The sequence below is a fragment of the Sardina pilchardus genome, chromosome 11, assembly GCF_963854185.1.
Source record: "Sardina pilchardus chromosome 11, fSarPil1.1, whole genome shotgun sequence".
Classification (NCBI taxonomy): domain Eukaryota; kingdom Metazoa; phylum Chordata; class Actinopteri; order Clupeiformes; family Clupeidae; genus Sardina; species Sardina pilchardus.
The window spans coordinates 16,132,256-16,156,255 of NC_085004.1; the positions used below are offsets into that span (position 1 = coordinate 16,132,256).

At 43.4% G+C, this 24,000-nt stretch overlaps 2 protein-coding genes across 2 annotated transcripts in view; one reads left to right on the forward strand and one right to left on the reverse strand.

The window, feature by feature from the left end:
• Nucleotides 1-12,137, reverse strand: part of rec114 (REC114 meiotic recombination protein) — a 13,814-nt gene extending 1,677 nt beyond the window's left edge. The window contains exons 1-4 of the mRNA XM_062549629.1: nt 11,987-12,137; nt 11,479-11,568; nt 7,637-7,720; nt 3,925-4,095 (exon numbers count right to left, since the gene is read on the reverse strand). Coding sequence (XP_062405613.1) covers nt 3,925-4,095; nt 7,637-7,720; nt 11,479-11,568; nt 11,987-12,124 — 483 coding nt within the window. The 5' untranslated portion in view covers nt 12,125-12,137. The remainder of the gene's footprint in view (nt 1-3,924; nt 4,096-7,636; nt 7,721-11,478; nt 11,569-11,986) is intronic.
• Nucleotides 12,138-13,442: 1,305 nt separating this feature from the next.
• hcn4 (hyperpolarization activated cyclic nucleotide-gated potassium channel 4) overlaps nt 13,443-24,000 on the forward strand; it is an 87,132-nt gene continuing 76,574 nt past the window's right edge. The window contains exon 1 of the mRNA XM_062549958.1: nt 13,443-14,128. Coding sequence (XP_062405942.1) covers nt 13,443-14,128 — 686 coding nt within the window. The remainder of the gene's footprint in view (nt 14,129-24,000) is intronic.

The following is a 24,000-nucleotide window of genomic DNA, read 5'->3' on the forward strand; positions in this document are numbered from 1 at the left end:
CTCAGTACTCGATGGAAAAAAGAAAATCTCCTAAACCGGTCTTCAGAGGATGCCACAAGGAGTTCTGCCTTCTTTTAAATCTGCCTTTGAGCAAAGAGCACCATCTACTGGCAGACGACTGAACTTGCATCGCATGTCATTCTCTCTCGCTCCCTCCCTCCTTCCCTTTCAGAACCTCAACATTGCAGTTTTATGTCAAAATGACAATGAAAGTCTAGCAGTTTGAAGTCCTCAGATTATGCTGTATGTTTTATGTTGTAGTTGTATCATATGCATTATATGCAGCATGCTGTAGTTGCATTATATGCAGCAAGTTGTAGTTGTATTATATGCAGAGGTCCCACTCTAAGTCAAAGGTTAAATTCCATAACCTTTCCCTGATAAAAATATACTAAATAATGAATGGTACAATATACCGACCAACATTTTCAGATTAGCCAGGAATGTTCTAGAATTGCTGACCTCTGCGGAGATGAATAAATGTGAACTGCACTGCACTGCACTTGCCCCACTAGGAAGATCAGATCACAACTTGGTGCACCTGGCACCAAAGTACAGTACATGACAAAAAGAGAACCTTCAGAGCTGAGGACAAAGGGGAGATTAAGATGGTCCAGCAAGATCAGAGAGGGCACGGACGCCTATAAGAGAAGGATTGAAAGTAATCTAAGCAAAAACAACACAAGAGAGCTCTGGAATGGCATGAGGAATGGCATGAAATCACCGGCTACAATCAGACCAGCAGCCATATGAGTAAGGACAGCTTGGCCAGAGCCAATGAGTTATATTTGTTTTAAATAGATTTGACCATGGAGCCACTTGTCCACCCTCTCACGCCTCATCTCTTCAGACCTCCCTAATCACCATTCAGCCCTTCTATGGCCCCTGCACCTGTGATTGTTCCTTCCCCCCCAGCCACTACCACTGAATATCACAGCTGATCAGGTGAAAAGGCAACTGGAGGGACTTCAGTTAGGCAAAGCAGCAGGCCCTGATGGAGTGAGTCAGGAGGTGCTCAAGGGGGGAGCTGTGCGCTGAACAACTCTTTGGAATATTTGTGGAATATTACCAAGCATCTTTAATCTGAGCTTGAAGCTAGGAAGGGTTCCAACTCTGTGGAAAACATCATGGATAGACAGAGGTCTGATAGACAAGTTTGTTGAGTGGTGCAACCTGAATCATCTGCAGCTGAATGTGAACAACACAAATGAGCTGATAGTGGACTTCCAGGAAGGAACAAACCTGCTTGTGCACATTGTGCCCATGTTCCACATCAATGGGTGGATGTGGAAGTAGTTCACTCTTAAACAATACCTTGGAGTGCACTTAGACGATAGACAGGAGTAGTCTATGAACAACACTGAGACACTTTACAACAAAGGACAAAGCCGGCTTTATTTTCTATGACGACTAAGATCGCTCAACGTCTGCAACAACATACCACATGTTCTACCAGTCTGTCATATCTAACGGCATTTTTTATGCAGTGGTGTGCTGGTAACCTGACTCTCGCCAGATCCTTGTAGTTCGCTGAGCTTCACACAAGGATCTGGGACTTCTAGATAGGAGACGTATTTCTGAAGGCGGGGCCTTGTAAAACATCCTTGCATGTGATTTGATAAACCACTTGTCCGTTATCTTGAATGACGTACTAGGCTACTTCAAGCTCTTGCCAAACCCGGTCGGAAGAAGAGTGAAAACATCCTTGTCACCAATAAATGTCTTCAAAACCATTCTCTGTTCATCTTTTAAAGAATGAATGCTCGATAGATTCGACAAAACGGTTAAAGACTCCTTGCTGCATGCCGCCATTGTTGTTTGAATCAAACACTCGCTTCGGCGCTACTGATTGGTTCATCATTTTTTGCTCCCTGGAAGGAGTTTGGACTGCCCTCGAGCCCAGACCCTTGTGTGGAGCTCAGCGAAACGCCTCTGGTGGAGCATGGCAGAACTACAAGGGTCTGGCGAGAGTCAGGCTAGTGTGCTGGGGATGTGGCATGAAAGCGAGGAATGCTAACAGACTGAACAGGCTTATCAAAAAAGCCAGCTCTGTCATAAGAGGTGAGATTCAGCTGGTTCCATTGGATGTAGTGGCAGAGAGGAGGATACTTCACAAGCTGATGAGTATCCTGAACAACACCTCTCCTCCCCTAAATGATAGGCTTGTTGAGCTGCAGAGCACCTTCAGGGGCAGGCTGATCTCCCCAAAATGTTCATCTGAGAGACACAGGAGGTCATTCCTTCCAATGACTATCAAACTCTACTACTTTTCACTTCTTTGCCACAGTAATGTGGCTAGGCTGGGTACACCCCGCCCAATTGGGTTTCGCCCTAGCCTGACGAGCCAGACCCACATCAAGTTGTAGGGTCTGGACACTCACCGTAGACAGGGCTCAATCGGAGGGGTGGGATAAACAGTTGTCTTTCAAATTCCCTCCCCGCAATAGGATAACGCTAAACGAATCATCTTCTTGTTTTCAAGTAGCAGGATGCGTAACCTTCCCTCTCCACGCAATAGGATAACGCTAAACGAATCATCTTCTTGCTTTCAAATAACAGGATGCGTTACCGTCGCAACTTCTGGTCGAATGTCAGTCACCATTATGTTAAGCCCACCCACTCTATACACGCTGTGATTGGCCCGCTGGTGCTTCGGGTTCTCAGCTCCCTGGCTCAATGGATCGTGCCTAGACTGCCCCGCCAGCCAAATTACATTTGCTGCCGCTAGGGGCATCTAGATTTCTAGGCTAGTTTCGCCCTGCAGGTCAGGCTGGAAACCTGTGCATTTACTGTATCTCTACTGTATCTCTCCTGATTCTGTTACAAATTTGCAGGGACCAATCACAATCTGGCTTATCCATCTGACGCACCTGGATCGTTGGTCCGCTTGTTTGAAGGACTATCCAAGCATAGAGTCATTTGAACTATGCCCATTGATCTTGTGCAGTAGAAATACATATGGTCTGGTGGACTGGTGAAAGCATGCTGGCTGATGACTGATGTGATGTGGCTTCATTATCAATATTTCATTTTTTTATTATACTTATTTATTTATATTAAACTTTCATGTGTGTGTTTGTTTACATTACAGGGCTGAACCACGGTGGTTCAACACAGCGCAGGTTACAAGAGCAGTAAAGGAAAAAAGTGAAAATTGGTAACCAGATAAGCATCACTGCTGCATGGAAAGATACTCATATGAATGTTTCTTGGCATACTTATTAAACTGCTACTACAAAATCCCCTGATATTCCTTTGCCCCCAAAATAACAAAATTCCCAGACTTCCCATGTCTGGAATACACTTAATATAAAGCATGTTTCAGAGCAGCAGGCAATGTTCTAGAATTGTTTACTTTATAAGAAAAGCGGAGAATAATACATGTGCATTGAAAAGATAAGTAAAGCTGTAGCAGTAATAGTTGTATTATATGTGCAACATGTTTAGTTGTGTTATATGCAGCATGTTGTAGTTGTAGTTGTGTTATTTGCAGCATGTTGTAGTTGTAGTTGTGTTATATGCAGCATGTTGTAGTTGTAGTTGTGTTATATGCAGCATGTTGTAGTTGTATTATATGCAGCATGTTGTAGTTGTAATATATGCAGGATGTTGTAGTTGTATTATATGCAGCATGTTGTAGTTGTAGTTGTATTATATGCAGCATGTTGTAGTTGTAGTTGTGTTATATGCAGCATGTTGTAGTTGTATTATATGCAGCATGTTGTAGTTGTATCATATGCAGCATGTTTAGTTGTATTATGTGCAGCATGTTTATTTCTATTATGTGCAGCATGTTTATTTGTATTATGTGCAGCATGTTTAGTTGTATTACCAATCCAGGGCCTGCATACCCTCTTATAAGCCTGTCCACATGTTTCTGTAGCTGTAGGTAAAGTAGCATGAGTGAGGAGACTACTGTAGTACCTGTTCTTCCTGTGGGGAGAGCTGTGTGCTACTGCTACTGGGGGGCGCAGGTTTCTCCTGAGACCCCACTGGCAGGAAGGCTTGCAGCCGTAGCACCGCCCTCTCACACTCCTCTATCGCCTCAGGCCTGCTGGCCCCATCAAACTGCACCCTGAAGATCCGACTCTCCCCCTAAACACACACAGCAGCAGAGACAGAAAAACATACAGTACGTTATCAACACATCAAGCAGATGCCGATATGGGGTAGGTTGGATGAACCCTGCTAGAACTTCCGGGGAATTTGAATTTCGCCCGGCAGCTCAGGCTGGACACCTACAGATCTTTTTCCTCTGTTCACTGCCAGAACCTTTGGCTCCAATCAGAAACGGCCATACTCTAGTCCTGGCACGCTATTGGCCGGTGACGTGATGATAACGAAACTTAAGCGACACGAAGTGTAGTAGAAACAAAGCGCAGCCTCGCCAGACTAATGTTCAATCTTAAAAGATTGAGCTTAGTATGGTGAAAACCAGACTAGATATGGGGCACATAGAGACAACACATCCCACTTAGACTGACATAAGATATATTTGTTATGGTTTGTGTTGCTTTGTGAATCGGAAATTCAGAGGCTGGAAAAGGAGGAGTGAAGAGACCTGGGTTGACCCTTTCATATTAAAAATCAACGCAGCTTTAACTATGGCTAGAGACACCAGCATTCAAGGGGAACTCAACTCAATGCAATCCATCTCTGGAAGGAAAAAAATCATAGACATTTGACCACAAGATGAACCAGTACACTCAGTTTTAAATGACTTGTTTTTTTTTAAAGATTATTTTTTTGGGCTTTTTATGCCTTTATTTGGACAGGACAGTAGAGAGAACGACAGGAAGTGAGTGGGAGAGAGAGTCGGGGTGGGATCTGGAAAGGACCACGGGGCGGGAATCGAACCCGGGTTGCCAGCGTACGGTGCAGGTGCCCCAGCCAGTTGCGCCACTGCCGGGGCCTTAAATGACTTGTTAAAACCAATTTGTCAGCATGAATTTAATTTATGAACTCACTCCATTCAAATACATATGTGTGTACACATGATATTGCTGACGCAGAGACTCCTGATAGCAAAACACTCCTGTCCTTCAGTATCCTTTGACTGCCCACGCACTCACTGTAGCGCCTTGGTTAGCTGGTCAACACAGAGCGTAGTAACTGTCTGCATGGTCAAATATAGCCCACTGTTGTGGCTTAGCATTAGCCAAGGAGTGACTGTGTAACCCGGAGTGGATGTTATGACACTTCCCTCCATCCAGCTGCTTTCGATTAAATCACAGCTGAACGTGGGAACACTCATGCACGTGGGCAGCAGTAATGTGCTCTTGACTGCGGCTGCCCCCCGTATAATTAATTTAGCTCGATGAGTTTGGTGTGGGTGGTTTCACTCGCTCTCTCGCACACGCCTGCTCTGTTTCTCTTTTACGCACACTCATTCGCTGTAGAACACGCACACTGCCTGACACACTGTCACTCTAATTCACAGTCTCTCTCTCTCTCTCTCTCTCTCTCACCCTGCTCTCTTCCTCTTTAACACAGCAACACACGCACACTCACACTCACACTCACACACACACACACACACAGTCTCTCTTTCTCTCTCTCTCTATCCCACACACACAGTTTCTCTCTCTCTCTCTTTCTCTCATACACACACATATACACAGTCTCTCTTTCACACACACACACACACACACACTTACACATAATATAGAGGTAGAGAGCAAGAGAGAGAATAGAGCAGAATATATTACCACTAAAGCAGTGTGCAGACAAGAACACCTATGTTTGATTTGTGTATTGACACTAAGTGGAGTCGGCTTTCTCTCGCTACACGGCAATTAGCTTCTGCCGGTTTCATATTACCCGAGTACCACTTCACACTTATTTAGCCCACATATCTGTTACTCGCACACACAACACAAACAGTCCACTTACAGAGGGCAGTGATTGAGAGGGAGTGAGGAAGAGAAACACAAAGAGAGAGAAAGAGCAAGTAAAAGAAAGAAACAGAGGGAGATGGATAGAAGGAGAGAGAGAGAGAGAGAGAGAGAGAGAGAGAGAGAGAGAGAGAGAGAGAGAGAGAGAGAGACAGAGAGAGAGACAATTCCAGGGTTGGGCATGTGAGAGAGAGAGGGAGGCAGATAGGAAAGCCCAAAAGAGGCGGAAAAAGGGAAAATATTTGCTTTGAGTGTCAGGGCACCGTGTGCCAAGGCTGTTTGGCATGTGTGTCGTGACTCAGATCTACTTCATCCGGGCCATTTAATTGCCAATTAAACCGCTGTCCCAGCAAGTACATCCCTGCCAAACACGCCCCAGACACTGCCTCTTCCACTGCCACACACCCGTGTCACAGCCTTATCGGAGTATGGTAAATATACCCAGAGTGCTCTGCAGCTGTCACTTAACCAATTACAGCGGGAGATTACCCCTCCGCCGCGTGGATTACCACATTACTCATTTCCTGACATCCATCTTCCTCTGATGTCTGGCGAGGGCCTGGGAAAAACCCTGCAGAAAGACAGCCATTCTACGCTGGTTGGGCTCATCTTATTATCGTTTTCATGGGGAATACAAAGCAGGCTGGCCCACCACCCACCACAAAGCCTTGCTGATAGAAGACCCGGCGACCGCTGCTTTTATTTCTGCTTATCATCTACTCATCTCCTCGGCTTGAGATTTGGACATTTTTAGTGAACAATTAGTATTCATGGACAGGGAGATCCTTAAAGACGATTTGCATAAAGATGCAGCTGGATGAAACGTAATTAGCTTTTTTTTTTTTCCACAGCAGCAGCAGCTACAAACTTTTGCCTTTGAGGCTCGCTTTAGAGGTCATGGCGTGACAACTACATTAGGATGCAGAGGTAAAGCTGGCGATGAATAACAATGGAGAGGCGTGCTGGATACTAACAGCATCTCCTGTAGGATCACAAACATGCATGCATCACTTGACTGACCTACTTTCACATCTATTGTCTTAGTATGTAAATAGACAAGGAGAGAGATAGAAAGAAAAAAAAAAACGTTCTTCAATCGTTTTTTCAAGATGTGAGGAATTCTTGATGGGTTTTTTTTTTTTTTGTGCCTGTAAATTATATTCCGTAGCTAAATATGCCCACAGATGTGGTGGCCAAAGGGGGCTCTCAATATAAAACAATATTCATGTTTTTTTTTTTTTTGAATGCGAGGTTTTATAAGCATCCATGACACCTTCATCTTCCTTGCAATAAAACATGTTCATGTGAAAGAGAAATAAACATATCTGGTCTTCCCTTTAGCTCCAGGTTTTAAATGCATGACTGGCACTTTGCCAAAATACAACAGTTTAATACATCCACCTAATTTGACCATGTAAACGTCACCTTTTGGCTATTGAAACATTCCTTCGATTAACCCTAAAAGATTACATCTATTCTTGCAAGAGTGCATCTTGGCTCATCTCAGTTCCAGACGTTTCTAGAGCCTACTGTGCTTGCGATTGGCTTGAGGGTGTCCACACCTGCATGACTGCATGTGTTTTGCAATGTACAGTACCATGTGCACTGTGCAGGCTATGGGGAAGCAGCACTGATAACGTACTGTAAGCATGAGAACGTTAATGATACAGAGCATCAAGCTGCCACAGTCCTTAACTGTTAGACACTGCATGACCACACTGGCAGATGTTTTTGCTACTCACCTTCACGGTTGCTTGGAAGAGCAGAACATCAGCTTTCTTCTGCACTTTCAGGAAGCTTGCTGCATTTATCAGGGAAAACCCTTCCTGTTCAACATACAATAGCCACCTATCAATACAGTTATAACAGACATACTATACTAATACAGTGATATGACATGGATATACCATGTGTTTCATCCAATGGCTCAGCTGGATAAAATGATACGACCAACATACAATTTCATTTTTATTATGGGTTGTACACCAAATATTTCTTCCCCTGCAATATATTTTAGGCAAATGATATCTAGAATAAATTGAAATACCATTAAAAAAGCATCAATCTTGAATAAAATAAAATCAAAAATAATGCATATAATGAATTCAAATATTTTCAAATCTCATAGTACAAACTGATATGTAGCATTTTACTCAGTTTCTTTCAGCAAGCTGCATTCCTTTCTGTGACCTGTTCACTTTGACCTGTGAGTAGATCTGACAACTGAGCCACCACTTCACCAGTAGAGGGCACTACTGACTCATACAATACAGACACGCTGGCTTTACTCTCGGTCTAGAAGAAGAGGCATTAGTTGATATCTCTGTCAGCGAGTGTACAACGCAGACAATCAGCTTTTCCCAAAACTGATGCTGAAGAGCCAAACACACACAAAAAATCCTCTTATCTACCGAGAAATTAAGTGCATGTTTTTGTGAAACATATTACATGTATTTTTGTCCTATGACCACAAAAACACAGAGGGAGAATAAAGGGGATTGTTTATTACCTTACATGATTCAATGCACTGGGCCACTAAAAAGATCTCTCCAGCTAAGCCTCGCTCCCTCTCAATTTAGGCCAAATCCTAGCCGAAGCGCGGCTCATTCTCATATTCTATCTGAACACACCGCGATCACAAGGAGGCTTAAAACTGTTGATGCCTCAGCCAGCCGACCACTATGGTAGGATATAGACAAAATTCAAACTAGGCTCTGCGTCGCCTGGTACTGAAGCTGGTGAGCAATCTGTAGGCTACATCAGCTCTGTTACATAAAGAGAACATTTCATCAGCAAACTTCAAGATTCAAAACAGATTATGGTTTTCTTTCACCACTGAGACCCACTGAGTGGATCAGATTAACATTATTCTCTTGCAAAGCAAAATATCACATTGAACACCAAATGACTTTTTTCCACAAAATGCTTCAACCCCACCCTCCGCTTTGTCCATATACTGGTATGTGAGTAAAGATGCTTTAGTAATCCTGTAACCGCCCCATTTTCACCAAATAAACTCTTTAACACACACACACACACACACTCACACACTCACTCACACACACACACACACACACACACACACACACACACACACACACACACACACACACACACACACACACACACACACACACACACACACACACACACTCTGACTCAGCTCTAATGTGGACAGCACAATCAGTTACAACCATCACCACACACACAGATCACATACTGTCCTAATACTGTCCATTATCTACCCCTTAAAGAAATTCCTATTTAAAAAAATATATATAAAGAAATAAGTTAGTAAACAAATAAATAAATAAATGGTCCTCAGTTCATGCCCCCCCAGAGAGCAGTGGCCAGGATGATGGCTGGGATTAACAAGGGCAGAGCTGTCAGCAGGACGCTCCCTGCTCTCTGAAAAGCAGACTACATTTGAGTCAGCACACTTCTCCTGCACCTGAGACAAGTAGGTTGGGCAACATAAGGGAAAGCAGCGAACACACTGAACTGAACACAAACAAATCATTTGTTCTATTAATATTACTATTATTATTACTATTATTATCATCATCATCATTATTTTTATCATTAATGTTATCATTATTGAGTAGATTGAACTATGTTGCACATTATGATGCCTGTCAATCAGAAACATATGTTAGGTAATCTATGCAGTTACACTGGGCTCTTTCGACCTCGAGTGATACATCAGCACGGCCCCTGCTGCATTAATCAACGAGGACTTAAGCGAGAGAGAAACGGAGGAGACAGGGCGTATTTTGAGAGCCCAGTACTTTCCATGAGCAGAACACTTTGGGCAGGGGAGCACTCCATAGAAGAGACTCTTATATGAGAAGAGGAACAGTTGTAGCTGTAGGTACTGTCTGGCTGAGGGACTGTTTTCTTCTTCTTCTTCAAGCCCACCCCTGAGGTGCTTGGCATTAAATAGATTTCATGGAGGTGAGAGTGGAGGGGTACAGCAGATATTCCCATCCACTCCAAGGTCAGGCTATCTGGATAAGGCCTAAAAGCTCATAGTCTCCTCTGAGTTTCACAATCGACTGAGGAGAGCATTAAACCGATCAACAGCACAGATCAGCCTCTGGTATGCAGTGCCTTTTAGGCAACTGTCGAAACAAAGATGAGGGCACACGCTTGCAAAAAATGATGCAATCAGAGGTCCTTTGAAAACAGTTTTTTCCCAGATTTGCCCATAGAAAAGATAAGTTAAGGTTATGCAGACACCAGCCTCAGGGTTCTTTTTTGGTGGATAGCGGTCTTCTATAGAATGAGAGCCATTGGAGACGAAAATGTTTGCAACCCTACTTACTTTGGGTTAATTATAATTTACTCACAATTACTAGAAAAGCATTCAGAGAGTGCACTCCGCCTGCATTGTTCTTCCTATGTTGTCATACATTTGAACCTAAACTATTCAGATTGCCACCACATGGCCATACCATGCCATTACACCACTAAGATAAATACATAAACGCCTCCGGAATACCGACGGAATTACAGATCACTCCCATCTTTTAATCGTTTCCTTGGGTCATGTCCGACCTTCCCTGAAAATTTCATCGAAATCCATCGATAACTTTTTGAGTTATCTTGCTAACAAACAGACAAACAGACAGACAAACAAACAAACAAGCGCTGGTCCCCGATGAAAACATATACCTCCTTGGCGGAGGTAATAAATCAAAAGACTACATTACACATGGCAAGAACAAGTTCTTCACGTAAATAGTTGACTTTTAGTTGCTTATACTGTATAAAAAGCACAGCTTCCAAATCATAACATGGTCAGTTTCTACGGCATCAAAATAAATATGCCATGAAAAAGGTACAATCTATGGAGGGAGCTTCACGACACTCTATATCACACTGCGTGAAAAATGCTAATAACCATGTAAAAGTGCTTCAATTTCTTTTGATGGCATACGCATATAAATCAGGCCCCAGATGGGCACCAGAGAAAAAAAGTGTTAGAAGAAAACAGGAATGGATATTCTGCTGACAAATGCCTTGGTCCCCCCCCCCCCCCCCCCCCCCCCCCCCCCCCTCTAATACCTCCTCGTCTTTTCTCCAGTGTAAGCAATAAATACCCCATCTCTTTGCAAGGACATAACACGATCCCACTGTTACTCAACTGGCTGTGTAAATGGATAATGAAACGCAGACAATGCAAAACGTGCCCCTCTAGTGTGGTTGGCCAGGAATTCTAGAAAAGGCAAGCAGCCATGATTAATTGCCCCTTTTATCCAGAAAAAAAATAATAAAACACTCAAAAGGAAATCGAAAACTCGCATTGTAGCCTAACATTATTAATAATAGACCATATCAAGTTTGGCCAACAGGCACTTCTATACTAGTGGGTCTATCAGGTTGCTTTTGTTCACGAACTGTATTTTCCCACAAAAAAAAAGGTTGAGAAAGAACAAATGAACAAATGAAAATTAATAATGTTAGACTAATTGACCTGTCACTTTTTGCATGCAAATTCATAACATATAAAAAATAATACTAATGAATACAAACATAGGTAATTAAAATAATATTAATTTAAAAAAAAAAAAAAAACACTAACCAAGAGCTCTTCAGCTTGAGAGACGAGAAAATGGCCGGAGTCCAGTATGCTTACAGCTATCTCATCTTCACTCTCCTTGGAGTCATATACCTGAAGATACCGCAAGGTAAGAGAACAACTGCCAAAGAAAGATAACCATCACAACTGACCTGACAACTGAAAGATAACCACCACTAAGCTAAGATAACTAAGATATCTGACTGACAAGTCCTGCTTAGCCTAGCACTTATTTTAATTAGCTATATACTTAACTAGCTAACTCAAAACATTATCCCCAAGTTAGCGCTTTAAAGAAAATGCTATTAAAAAAAAGAGTTCGACCTACACGTTATAACGTGGAGGATTAATTACACCAACTTTAATTTCCTCTTTGAAGAGTATTAACATTTAAATTCATGAAAATATATCATTAGCTAGTGAAGTAGCCTTCCTAACTAGCCATAGCTATGTGGTGGTATTTAGCTCGACTAGCCTAACCTACAGCAAGGTAAGCAGCCCCAGCAATTACCTTCCAAGAAGTGTTTGTACAGTCATTCTTGTTGGCAGGTAAAAGACGTCCATAACGTCTTAGTTTCCACACAGACTTGGCAATGGTTGTTTCCGACATATCAGTGGAACACAAAGAAGCATTACACATTTCTGTCATCTTGTGCGCGACCCAGAACCTGAGGAGTTGTGATTGCGAATTGCGCAAGTGCACGCGCTCACTTTTGCGCAAGTGCACGCTCTCACTTTTGTTGTGCACAAAATCAATGTATCTGTCTGACAGCTGGGCAGCAGCAGTCCCATACATTTTGTGGGACAAGTTATGTTCGATAGTCTAGTCTAGTTAAACCCTAATAGACAAAATAAAACATTGCCTACATGACAAAATACATCTAAACTAGTCTATTTCTTTTGTAATGGACGTCTTGACAAATAAAAAAACATAATGCTTTGAGAAAGCAAATCCAGTTTGACGAATAGCCTACATTTATAAGCTAGCCTGGCAACATTTTCAGTTTACCTCTAGGATCGTCTATGTGCTCCAATAACGCAGAAATTCGGTAATTCTGTAGGCTAGCCTGCAAGGACATGATGATTAGGCTTTACAGCTTGGAGGCAACCTGTTGGCTGGGGATGGAACCCTAATGTCACCAACGTTGACAAATTCACATTATATCAGCTTGATTTGTCCGCTGTTTTGCCCACAACTGAACGCATGCAGGTAAAGAGAACAGGGGTGACGCGCAAAAGAGAGTGGGTTCCGGCACAATTGATTAAAAGAACATGTAATCTTCCAATGAGGTGGAATCTGCTCTAGACCTACCCCTTTAACCGGAGTCTAAGGTGGGCTGAGCTTATTTGCTGTTCTCGCTCCTATGGCAACCCAATAGATCATCATCATGAATATTCACCTCTTCACCAGAAAGCTCAGGACGTTAGATCAGTGATGTCAGCGCCTCTCGGATGCTGATGTTAGTTACATGTTTGCTTTACATTGTTTGTTATTGACAGCAGATAGCGGTCTTTGCGCAGGGAAGGAAGCATGCCTCGTTATTCATGACCTCCGCGTCTCTCCTCTCCATCCGTCGGGTCGCCACTTCCCTCACATGTCATGCCGAGGTGGCTTTCAGCTTTTTTCATGACTTTATGGTCGCCGGATCAGAGCAATACAGTGCCTTGCAACAGGAGTGTTATGGTGAAACGGGATAGCCTGTCACCCCTGCGCGAAGAGGCATATTTTAACTGTCAGGTAATATTCCAGATGCTCTTCCTGCCCAGGCACCATAGGCAAAGCTGCCCATATCATGTGTATCAGTGTATGGCTGGCATGGTTCTACACTAGCTCCAAAACGTGTCTGTTCAGTCTCAAATAGGGAGCTGTGGGATTCGTGGCAATAATCACAATAATAACTCCGTTTTTGGATTTCTTCTTTTTTATTTTCATAGCTTTTTGATCACCTCGTTGTTTCAATGTCATAATGGACAGGTTGCATTCCTCCATGCGTAAAAGGCTCTACAGTTTGCCACAGCACATTGGACAGAAAGCTTCGATCATGGGTGATGAGGAAGACGGCGACAAGGACACCCGGAGGAAGAGCATCAGGATGAAGCCCCTGCCTTCACCGACCTCTGGGGGAAGCTTCAAAGGCATCGGGGAAACCAAAAGCGGAGAGTCGGTGATCATGGAAACGGATATCGGGAGACCCGTAAAGACCAGCTCAAACGGGGATTGCAGGAGGTTCCGGGGCAGCCTGTCATCTATCACCAGTCGGCATGTCCACGACTCAGACTCGGCGGAGGAGAGGCGCCTCATCACGGAAGGAGATGTCACCCCAAGTGAGGAGAGTCCCCCTGGAGCGATTGGTGGCGGAGCGAGTCAAGGTGCGCAAGGCTGTGGAGCTGGAAGCAGCAGCGGCGTAGCCCAGCATGGCTCCCCCGACCAGCAGTCGGGGTTCATAAAGTTGGATTGTATGGACCAAATTTTACCAGATGACGAAAGATATTATCAAGCGGGGTTCATGCACAGACAATTTGGGGCAATGCTGCAACCTGGGGTCAACAAGTTCTCGCTACGGATGTTTGGGAGTGAAAAGGCTGTGGAGAGGGAACAGGAGCGGGTTAAGTCCGCCGGATTTTGGATAATACATCCATACAGTGATTTCAGGTAACGAACCATCCACGACGTTCTCAAAATCACTATGGGCGTCTGCCTTGATGAGGTGACATAGCTTACACATCCTTCAATTTAAGTTACAGTCTAGAGTGATTGCCTTTTACTAATTCCAATTTTATGGCTCTTAAGCAAAGTAACACTCGACGCGAGAGCCGGCAAGCTGATGAGCAGGGTATCCATAACACACCAGGGCGTAATTAGAATGAATTAAAATAGCCTACAAATTATTTGAAACCTCTAAGATACAAATGTGTGGCCTACACATAAATCAGTCCATAAAATCCAATCCTTTAATTGTAAAAGAAAGACAATATCTCCTACAAAATAGCCTATACTTTAAAGTCAGGACAGTTAAAGAGAGAAAATTATATTTAATTTTAACATAAAAGTGTAAGAAAGAAAAAACATACATTATCCCCAAATATACTGCATCTAATGTACTGTTTATTATCATGTGCCATTAGTGGTGACGGAAAATATTAAAGGAAGATTTTTTAGTAAGTAAGTAAGGAACACATTTTGTGACATTATCATGTCATTTTTTGACCCCTATAATATCAGATTATTTAGCACATAATACAGGGTCTTATAATGTAGGCCTAGTCACAGTCATAATCACAGATAGTCACCTTCATTGATATAATTTCAGCACTAAAGAAGTCACATGTTTGTTTTGTGGTATTCCTAAACAAAGAACAGGGGCTCAAAACTTTTCATGTTTTTTAAAAGCATTTAATTCCAGCAGTACATCTTATATAACCACTGCACTACACATAAAATGTCAACCTCTGAGACCAGAAGTAGTTCTGACCCTTTAATAGGACAGGCTTTTGAAAAAAAATAAATATGAAAAAATCATTGTTTCTGTGTGGGCAACGTGTCACACATTTCCTCTCAGATGAGCTTAACCTGGCATATACCTGACAGTGAAAGTGCATTAGGACTCTCAGTGTGTGTGTGTGTGTGTGTGTATGTGTGTGTGTGTTCTCACATGCCATTTCCTCTCTCTTTATTAATTAAGCCTCGTCCTTGAGGATGACATTGACTACATAATTTTGTCGCTGTGGCTTTGTAAGGTATGGTGGCAGTTGCTTAGCACTATGCACTAGAGACATGTTTATGGTAGCCCTGTAGGCCCCCAGGCCTGATATGTTTTCTGGCATGTGATTGAAGGCACATTAACTAGCCCTATTGCTCATCGGAGTAGAAAACATTGCAGTTAGAAAAAAAACTCAAACTAGGAATATTAATGTGTTGATAATGATGCTTAGAATAGCCTACATGCCTTTGCGCATCTCATATTTGCTCAGCATTTTGTTACAGTGAGTTATTTTCTGAGGCTATTTATTCACACATAATGTCCTATTAAAGCAAAAATCTCTATGACGTCATAAGATGTGTAACACGTCATTCTCACACTTTATGTTATGACTACACATTCAGCCACAACATGAAGTAAGGCGAGGTTTGTTTGATTCCAGCAAGGTAAACAGGAGACGTCAGTTAGCCCCATTTCTGTGACTGTCTCCATTTATCTCTGACTCACCGCGGAGAGACTGGCACAGTTTCACACATAGAAGACACTCTGGAGGTAAAAAAAAAAAGTGTTATGAAATCACAGTCAGTAATATCATTCACATGTGGTATTGACCTTGAAATGGAGAATATAGAGTAGTTAGCGAAGCACTAGCCGTGTCAGTCTCTGTGCATGACGCGTGACGTGGGCCTTAAAGATCATTAGAGGCTTACAGATGTGACACATTTATCTCTGTCCTGTCACCAGTACTGACAGAAATGTTTCATTGTTTCAAGTCAAGTACACCTGGGTCCAATTAATGCTTGAGATCCGCAGAGCTGGAGTGGGGTGGTTCTGCCTCCGGGCACGTAGGCGAAAGTTCTGAATCTGTGAATGAGAATCTGTAGTGTCGGTGCAAAGATGAATCTACTGAGACAGAGAGGATAGGACAGCCACCCGTGTCGCTTTCAGCCCCCCCCCCCCCCCCCCCCAAAACAACCCTGCAGAGATAGGTAGAGAGAGAGATAGAGGGGGGGAGAGATAGAGAGAGAGAGAGAGAGAGAGAGAGAGAGAGAGACTCAACAGAAGGCGCTCTGAGTAGAGCACAGACTGATTTATTTGCACGTTTAGCTGTCGGTTCTCGTGAGTATACGCAGGCTCCAACATTGTCTGCGCAGGAGGGGAGCGTGAGAGCGATGCGTGTTTGTTTTCTGCTGGAGAGGAAGTGTGAGTTTATCTGTGAGGTGTGACTATGTGTTTTCACGGTGTGTGATTTGAGTGGTGTGTGTGTGTGTGTCTGTGTGTGTATACGTGCGTGTGTGTGTGTGTGTGTGTGTGCGTGCGCGCGCCTGTCTGCGTAGGCAGGACAGAAAAAGAGAATGAGCCTGAATGAGCTGAATGAATGAACGAATGCCGTGTGAAACACACAAACACACACTAAGCCCCCCAGCCCGACAATGCTGTGTGCCGTCTCCTCAGAGCCGAGGTGAAGGACCCAAGCCAGCCAGCTATTCAGCGAGCAGCATTTCATTTAGAGCCTGTCAGTGTCCAATTCCTCATCTTTGTTTTACTGTAAATTGTGTTTGGCTGCCGCAGCTCGGCGGCTCTCCCTCTCTCGCCGCAGCTGAGGAGCAATCTGCCACATTTACTGCCACAAAGGGCCCATTCCCCCCTTCATCTGATTGTGTTGATTATCTCTACACTGTTTGCTTTCTCACATCCGTATTTTTTTATTGAACATTATTTGTCTTTTGAAGACGCAGTCTTCATAATGTACACTCGCAAACGTTGCGTAGTTTGACAGAAATCTTCTCTCCATCTCCTTCTCTAGCACAAGTTTACAGTAAGGTTCATCTCTGGGGTATAGTAACTCTGTGATCCAGTCTCCTCTATTGCTTCACTCCCTGCAGATCTCTTACAATTGAAGCATCATTGCCAGGAACCTTTGGATTTTGCCTGTTACTGTAATGTCTGTTTCCACAGATTCTAAAAACGAGCAGTGGTTTACCTCTAATGAAATAAGTTAACTCTGTTATTTTGAGGGCTTCGTGGCTTGTCTCGGCCAATTAAAATCTCCCCTCTCCCTTGGTCGCAGCTTGCTGTGGAATTATCGGCTGTATCACTATAATTTAGTCATTTAGATGATGCCTTTACCCTTTGCAGTGGAGACGGACCCATGCACACACACACACACGCACGCGCGCGCGCACACACACACACACACACACACACACACACACACACACACACACACACACACACGAGCGCGCACGCACACACACACACACACACACACACACCAGATACGAAGCACAATGCCAAGCTAATGAGTGCAGCTGTGGAATCCCTCCTGTGTTTACTGGGGTGAGAGTGTTTTTTTTTTTTGTTCACATCGTTTTTCACCCTACCTTATAACTCTAGAAAAGCTCAGAGAATATTGCTCAGAAATGTGTTACAGACTTTCCTCAGTGTCAGCTGTGCCGTCCATCGTAAGCTCCGAGATTGAGCCCCTGTAATGAGGGCCAATGCCGTGGACTGCACTGTTTCGACCGTTTGCCACCCCGCGCTTGTCCTCAAATCCTTCTGATCTGGTTTGGCTTCAGTGGCTTCAGCTTTGTTACAAGCCCATGGTCAGACTATTGATTACCAGGGTGCGTACAAAACTCAAAATGCGTGGAAGATTTCTAGATGTACAGCTTGCTCAGAGTAGACCTCTGAGACCACCGCTCAATAGATGAAAACTTGCCAAAAACAGAAATGCAGTGCCATGTGATGTTTAGTATTACAGTGTGTAATATTGTAACAAGTTACAAATTACTCTCACTTTTTTTAAGTGAGTGTAATTTTTCTTGTCAGTGTCAACTTCATGCTTTTAACTTCAAAGATTTAGTTTGAGGTAGAATTATGTGGTATGAAACAGCATCAGAAGACAGCCATCTTAGTAAGAACCATCACCTAATTTTAAATTAAGAGGGAGAAATTGCCCGAGGCAAAATGTAGGATTACCAGAGAAAGAGAGAAGCAATAAAACTGAACGAAGTTGCAGAACTAAAACGACATGAAGAGAAAGACGGAAAGAAAGACTTTAAAATGGCCTTGATCATTTGAGGATTGGAGTGACAGGGCAATCATCATCCTAAACTGGTATTTCAGCGTGGTATTCAAGGCTCCAAAAAACAGCCAAATCTGTGGCCATATAGCTCGGAGTCACTGTCAACTGGAAACTCAGCCAGCAATATTGTCTCATGTCAAGTATTGTGTAACGTATTCAACAGAAGGGGGGGGGGGGGGGGGGCTGGGGGTTGGCGAGAGAGAGCAGGGCTGGGTGAGGGGGTGGGTGGATCGGGGTAGTGGGATTGAGGGATGGGGGGAGGGACGTCTTCAGAGGGAAAAAGAAGGATTAAAAGCGGCATCATAATCCAGTCCATGGGCTCACTTCCAGCACACACTGTCTCTTCTGCTCATTTGTTAGCGTGCTTCCCCCGTCTCTTTTTCAGGATGCGATAGCGTGGAGAATAGATGAGGGAGATTGATTGGTGATTTCTACTGGATGAAGGATTGCTAGTAGATTGGGAGAAAACCGTGGGGGTGTATGGGATGTGGATGGGAAGGTTAATGGGTTATGCTGCATTGAAGGAAAGAGAAAAAAATAATAATAAAAAGAGAAAAAAAAATCTGCCTCTCGCAAATCTTCAAGGGCCTTTTAATCATCTCGTAATTGAACGCCCTACAGTCCATCTTGGTGCAGTTCTGCATTTCATTTCGCTTCATCCCCTACAGAGAGAAGTATGGAGAAATAAACAAATCAGGGCCAGAGACTTAAACATTACAGCCCTTTAATGCGGTCTCCGTCAGACCCTGTGTGTCTCCGGCACTTAGTGCTGTTCAGCCAATCAGAAAGGGGAGGCGAGTAGGGGGCCAACGAGCCTGTCCGTCATCTCTGTACTGCTGTCTCAGTTCTTGAGCTTCTCTCCCTTCTCTTTTGTTTTCCTCCCCTCTCCTCTCCTCTCCTTTACTCCACTGCTCCACCTTTCTCGCATTTCCCTCTCCCTCTTTTCCTCTACTCCTCCACTCTTCTCTCACCTCTTTCCTTTCCTCTCCTCTCTTCTCTCATCTCCTTTTTCCTCTCCTTCTTTTCCTCTACTCTGCTCTCCTCCACTCTTCTCTTACCCCTTTTCTTTCCTCTCCTCTTTTCTCTCATCTCCTTCTTTTTCCTCTCCTTCTTTTCCTTTACTCTGCTCTCCTCCACCCTTCTCTCACCCCTTTCCTCTGCCTCCTCTTCTCATATGTCCTCTGTCAGAGCAGTACCTTTTCACTAGGGTCTCGTCATGCAGAGATAGAGCCTGTTCCCTAAAGAGACTTACTCATGTGTACAAGTAGTGGAGAGGGAGGGAGGGATGGAGGTAAATAGAGAGAGAGAAAATAAAAGAAGGTAAAGAAAGGAGGATGAGAATGGAGGTAGAGAATGAAGGGTAAACAGAGAGAGAAAATAAAAGAAGGTAAAGAAAGGAGGATGAGAATGGAGGTAGAGAATGAAGGGTAAACAGAGGAATAAAATAAAAGGGGGGAGGAGAGAAGGCAGGCAGGGAGAAAGAGATGGAGAAAAAGAGGAAAGGAGGGATAGAAGATAGAGGTGGAAATGGGGCAGTGAGAGAGTGCATGATTTAGAAAGAGTGACTTTCTGTTGGAGTGAAAGGGAAAGAAAGAGAAAGAGATGCAGTAGATATATGAAGAGAGAGAGAGAGAGGATGAGAGAAATGGAGAAAGAAAGAAAAGGAGAGATAGATGAAGAGAGAGAGAGAAGGAGAAGAAGCAGCACCGACCTGTAGAAAGACATTTTTTTCAGGTTTATTTCCCCTTCTCTGTTCCCCTTCCAGTGGAATACATTAATGCAAAGTGGAGCACAGTTTGCGAGGAGTTCACATATCACATTAAAAGATTTTCAAACGTCGCAAAAGAACATCCAACACCTTGCTCTGTCAACGTGCCTGCTAATATTATTTAGCGAGACAGGCTGCTTATGCTGTTGCATGGGTTCATTATTCTGCAACTGCATCTGTAGACATTGTTTGCCGTCCTGACCTATTATCTCGGAAATGAATCTAACAAGCCAAACAACGAGAGTAGTTACAGGCTTTTCATCTCTCGAACAGGACAGAGGCTGTCACAGTTTTTCTCTCTTTTTTTCACTGTAGAGCCACACAGCTGATAAATGTATTTGTGTCAGCAGCTTCAGACACAGTATGTAATAAAAGACTTTATCCTTTTGTTTAGTTTCAACACATTTGCCTGTTGAAGAAAGATGGAGCCCAAGATTTGGTTTGGGTGTCCGCAAAAGGCTGTTGATGTTTGAGCTCAGCAGCTAATGAAGTTACACATCATCCCTTCCATGCTCCTGAAACATGCGTGTTGATTTGCACGTTGATCGATTCTATTGTTTATGGCCTAGACCGAACCACTGTTTGCGTACGATTTGTAGTCAGGACGTCGTGAACCTTAGAGGGGCTAGTCACTGCTAGTGCTGCAGTAGATGACCATAAGGAATAGTTTGTTGAATTATAGGAAAAAGTGTGCGGTATTAGAATTGTCAGCTTTGCTGCATGTCTAAAGGCCCGCATGCGAAATCTCCCATCAAACGAGACTGTTCCAAAAGTTTCTTTCATTGCAACGTAGAGACTATTTAGGATACGTTTCATAGCCCGTTTAATTTCATGTGAGTATTTCGTCCTCAATTCAACTGTATGTCAGGAAGCATATGTGTTTAGATAGAAATGTTGCTCCTCCCCATCTTGTCAATGTTATGAAAAATTAATGTTCTTTTTTCACGTCTGTTTTACTGTATTTATTTGATTATTATTATTATTTTTAAGTAAATTAAAACGAACTAGAAACACATACTGAATGGTTCATAAGCAGTAGCACAATGATCTGCCATTATCCTATTGTTCATTTCTGTTGTCATAATATGGTTTAAGGTGATGTAAAGACCCGTTACGTCAATGCACTTGTCAGTTTCATCACTAATTGGACACAACCGGACAGCAAATGCAGTTGTGATTAAATGTGGAATACAAGTCAGTGCAATGAAAAGCAACAAGGAGTGCTAGAGTTGTTGCTGTGCCAATTCAAAGTGTGTCTGTCCGACACACTTTATATCGTACATCGTATATATTGCCAGAGGCATTGATTTCTTTGTCTATACTCTCAACTGTTGTTGGATAGCTTCCATCAGTGTCAACTGTATTTATGCATCTGTCAGGAATCCAAAGGCCCAATAAATACACACTCTAGTCACCTTGCACACATTCATGTGCCATCACTGCCAGGAAGGCATCTTGTAAATGGACAATAACTTACTCATTTAATAGAAGTAGTCAGTTTCTCATGCGTATTACAGTAATGCCTCGGAATTAAGCCATTGAAAGCCTGGAGGTGTGGATGCTAGATCCATTTCTGAGGTTTATGAATGCAGAGTGACCAGAAAAGTGTAGTCTTGAACTTTGAATGCTCACAGCATTGTAGTACTATTGAACCTACCTGTCGTGGGTGTGTTTACCTGTTTGTGAGTGAATGTGTGTGTGTGCATGAGTGCGTATGTGCAATGTTCATGTGTGTGTCTGTGTGTGTGTGTGTGTGTGTGTGTGTGTGTGTGTGTGTGTGTGTGTGTGTGTGTGTATGTGTGCGTGTGTGTGTGTGTCAGGTATGTGTGGAACTCTTCTCTGTCTCAGCTGCTCTGTTGATGAAGTGAGAGAGAGAGTGATGCTAGGAGGCAGTAGCAGCATGTTCTAGTCTCCGTGAGCCTGTCAGGAGAAAGGAGTCTGACTGAGAGAGAAATTACAGGGAGCTGTGCTGCTGTGTCCCTGACACACTGCATTCTGATGTACACACACACATGCACACTAGCACACACACACACACACACACACACACACACACACACACACACATACATACATAAACACACACGCATGCACGCATGCACGCATGCTGACGGGCACTACAGCTTCACAATGTATAGCATTCAGCATTGTCATTGCAGTGTGTGCATTCAGAATAGATCAAACGTAGGACGTGCAATGTCAAGTAAGGCAAATTAATTCAAGCACGTCATACTACAACTTTTTTTGCTGGTTGATACAAAAAAGAAAACTCGCAATCTGACATTGCGTCATGGGAAGTCGACCAGTGTATTAAACTGCCTAATTTCCCCCTCCAAAATAACTTTGGATGAGTCATCAGTGCACTCACCAGCTTTTGTGTTTGGAGCATTGAAACCAATTGTTTAGTAAGCCTGTTGAAGTCCTGGAAAAGATGGCTTGCGTTTGCATTTGTTTAAAGCCTTTTTGCTATATATATATATATATATATATATATATATAGATGCACCCCCCCTACAAAATCACCCCAAACACTCTATTCAATTGCAGTTTGCAGTTCTGCAACTTGTCTCAACTTTCTTTTTCTGTAGCTGTATTTAGAAACAAATATTGCCATGTCAGTTTTTTTCCTATATTGTGCAGCCCTAATGTGTATAGACACAGATGCAACCTCACTCACACACAGAAATGCAGGCACATACAGTACACTAACATCACATACAGGTTCATACATACAGTACACACACACAGACACACACAGACACACACACACACACACACACACACACACACACACACACACACACACACACACACACACACGAGCAGCGAAGGTGAATTGAGTGACTGTGTCTGATACCTTTGCCCAGGTTGACTGCGGATGATCACTGGATGCGTGTGTTTTGTATTGATCTGTGTGGGGCTGGTGCACGCCCAGGCTTGTCTCTCTGTGTCTGTGGGGGAAATGAGAGACAGGAAACAGCACCAGAGACAGGAAACATATCTGCGTTCCGTTTCCCAGAGTCCTTTGTGGCTCCTGCAATCGAGCACCGAGTGAAAAATTGCCCTCTCATGGCCGCCATTCGCCTTCACACCAAGGCCATGTGTGTCTTCACTGATAGACAGAGAAAGATTGAGAGACAGAGAGACAGAGAGAGAGAGTATGTGAAATAGCCTATGTGTCAATATGTCAGCTTAGTTTCAGTTTGTGTCCTAATCGAATGAAGAGTGAAAGATCGACTATATTTGAGCTGTTGAACAGATATGTTGACCCAGAACTGTTTAGAGCGCTGCAAGGAAAACTGACTTACTTGCAATCATACAGGCTTCCGGAGTGGAAAACATCCAAAACGTCAAGCTGACGTCAAGCTGACGTGATGTCTGTCAGCCCCATATTTGACACCTCCCAGAGCATAGCTGACACTGCTAGTGGCAGAGACATGCCAGATCAGGGCCAGATCAGAGCCAGATCTGGCACAGTGTCAGATGTATTTGGGTTAGGCCGTGCTTCACGTAAACATGCAAGTGTGAGACTATCAGATAGACAGACAAACATTAAATACAGCTACCATCAATATGTGTGTGAATTTTTGTGTGTGTGTGTGTGTGTGTGTGTGTGTGTGTGTGTGTGTGTGTGTGTGTGTGTGTGTGTGTGTGGTGATGGGGGTTTCTTACTGTAATGTCATTTTTGTCCTACTGAAAACATATGATGGGAAGAAAGTGCATTTCTTCTCTCTCCTGTTCCATAACCCTCTCGCTCTGTGTCTCTGGGGGGTGATGGTGCACTGTTTGAACTGAGACATTGATTCACATGACAGTGATGTAAACATATATTCAGATGGGACACAGGCGTCAATGTGTCATTTACAGTGAAGCACATGAGTGGAACCTCATATGATGGATATCTTTGGGCTCTAGTTGCTACTACATAGAACCTACATGATGTATTTCTACTGTATGTTCAGTAAAAT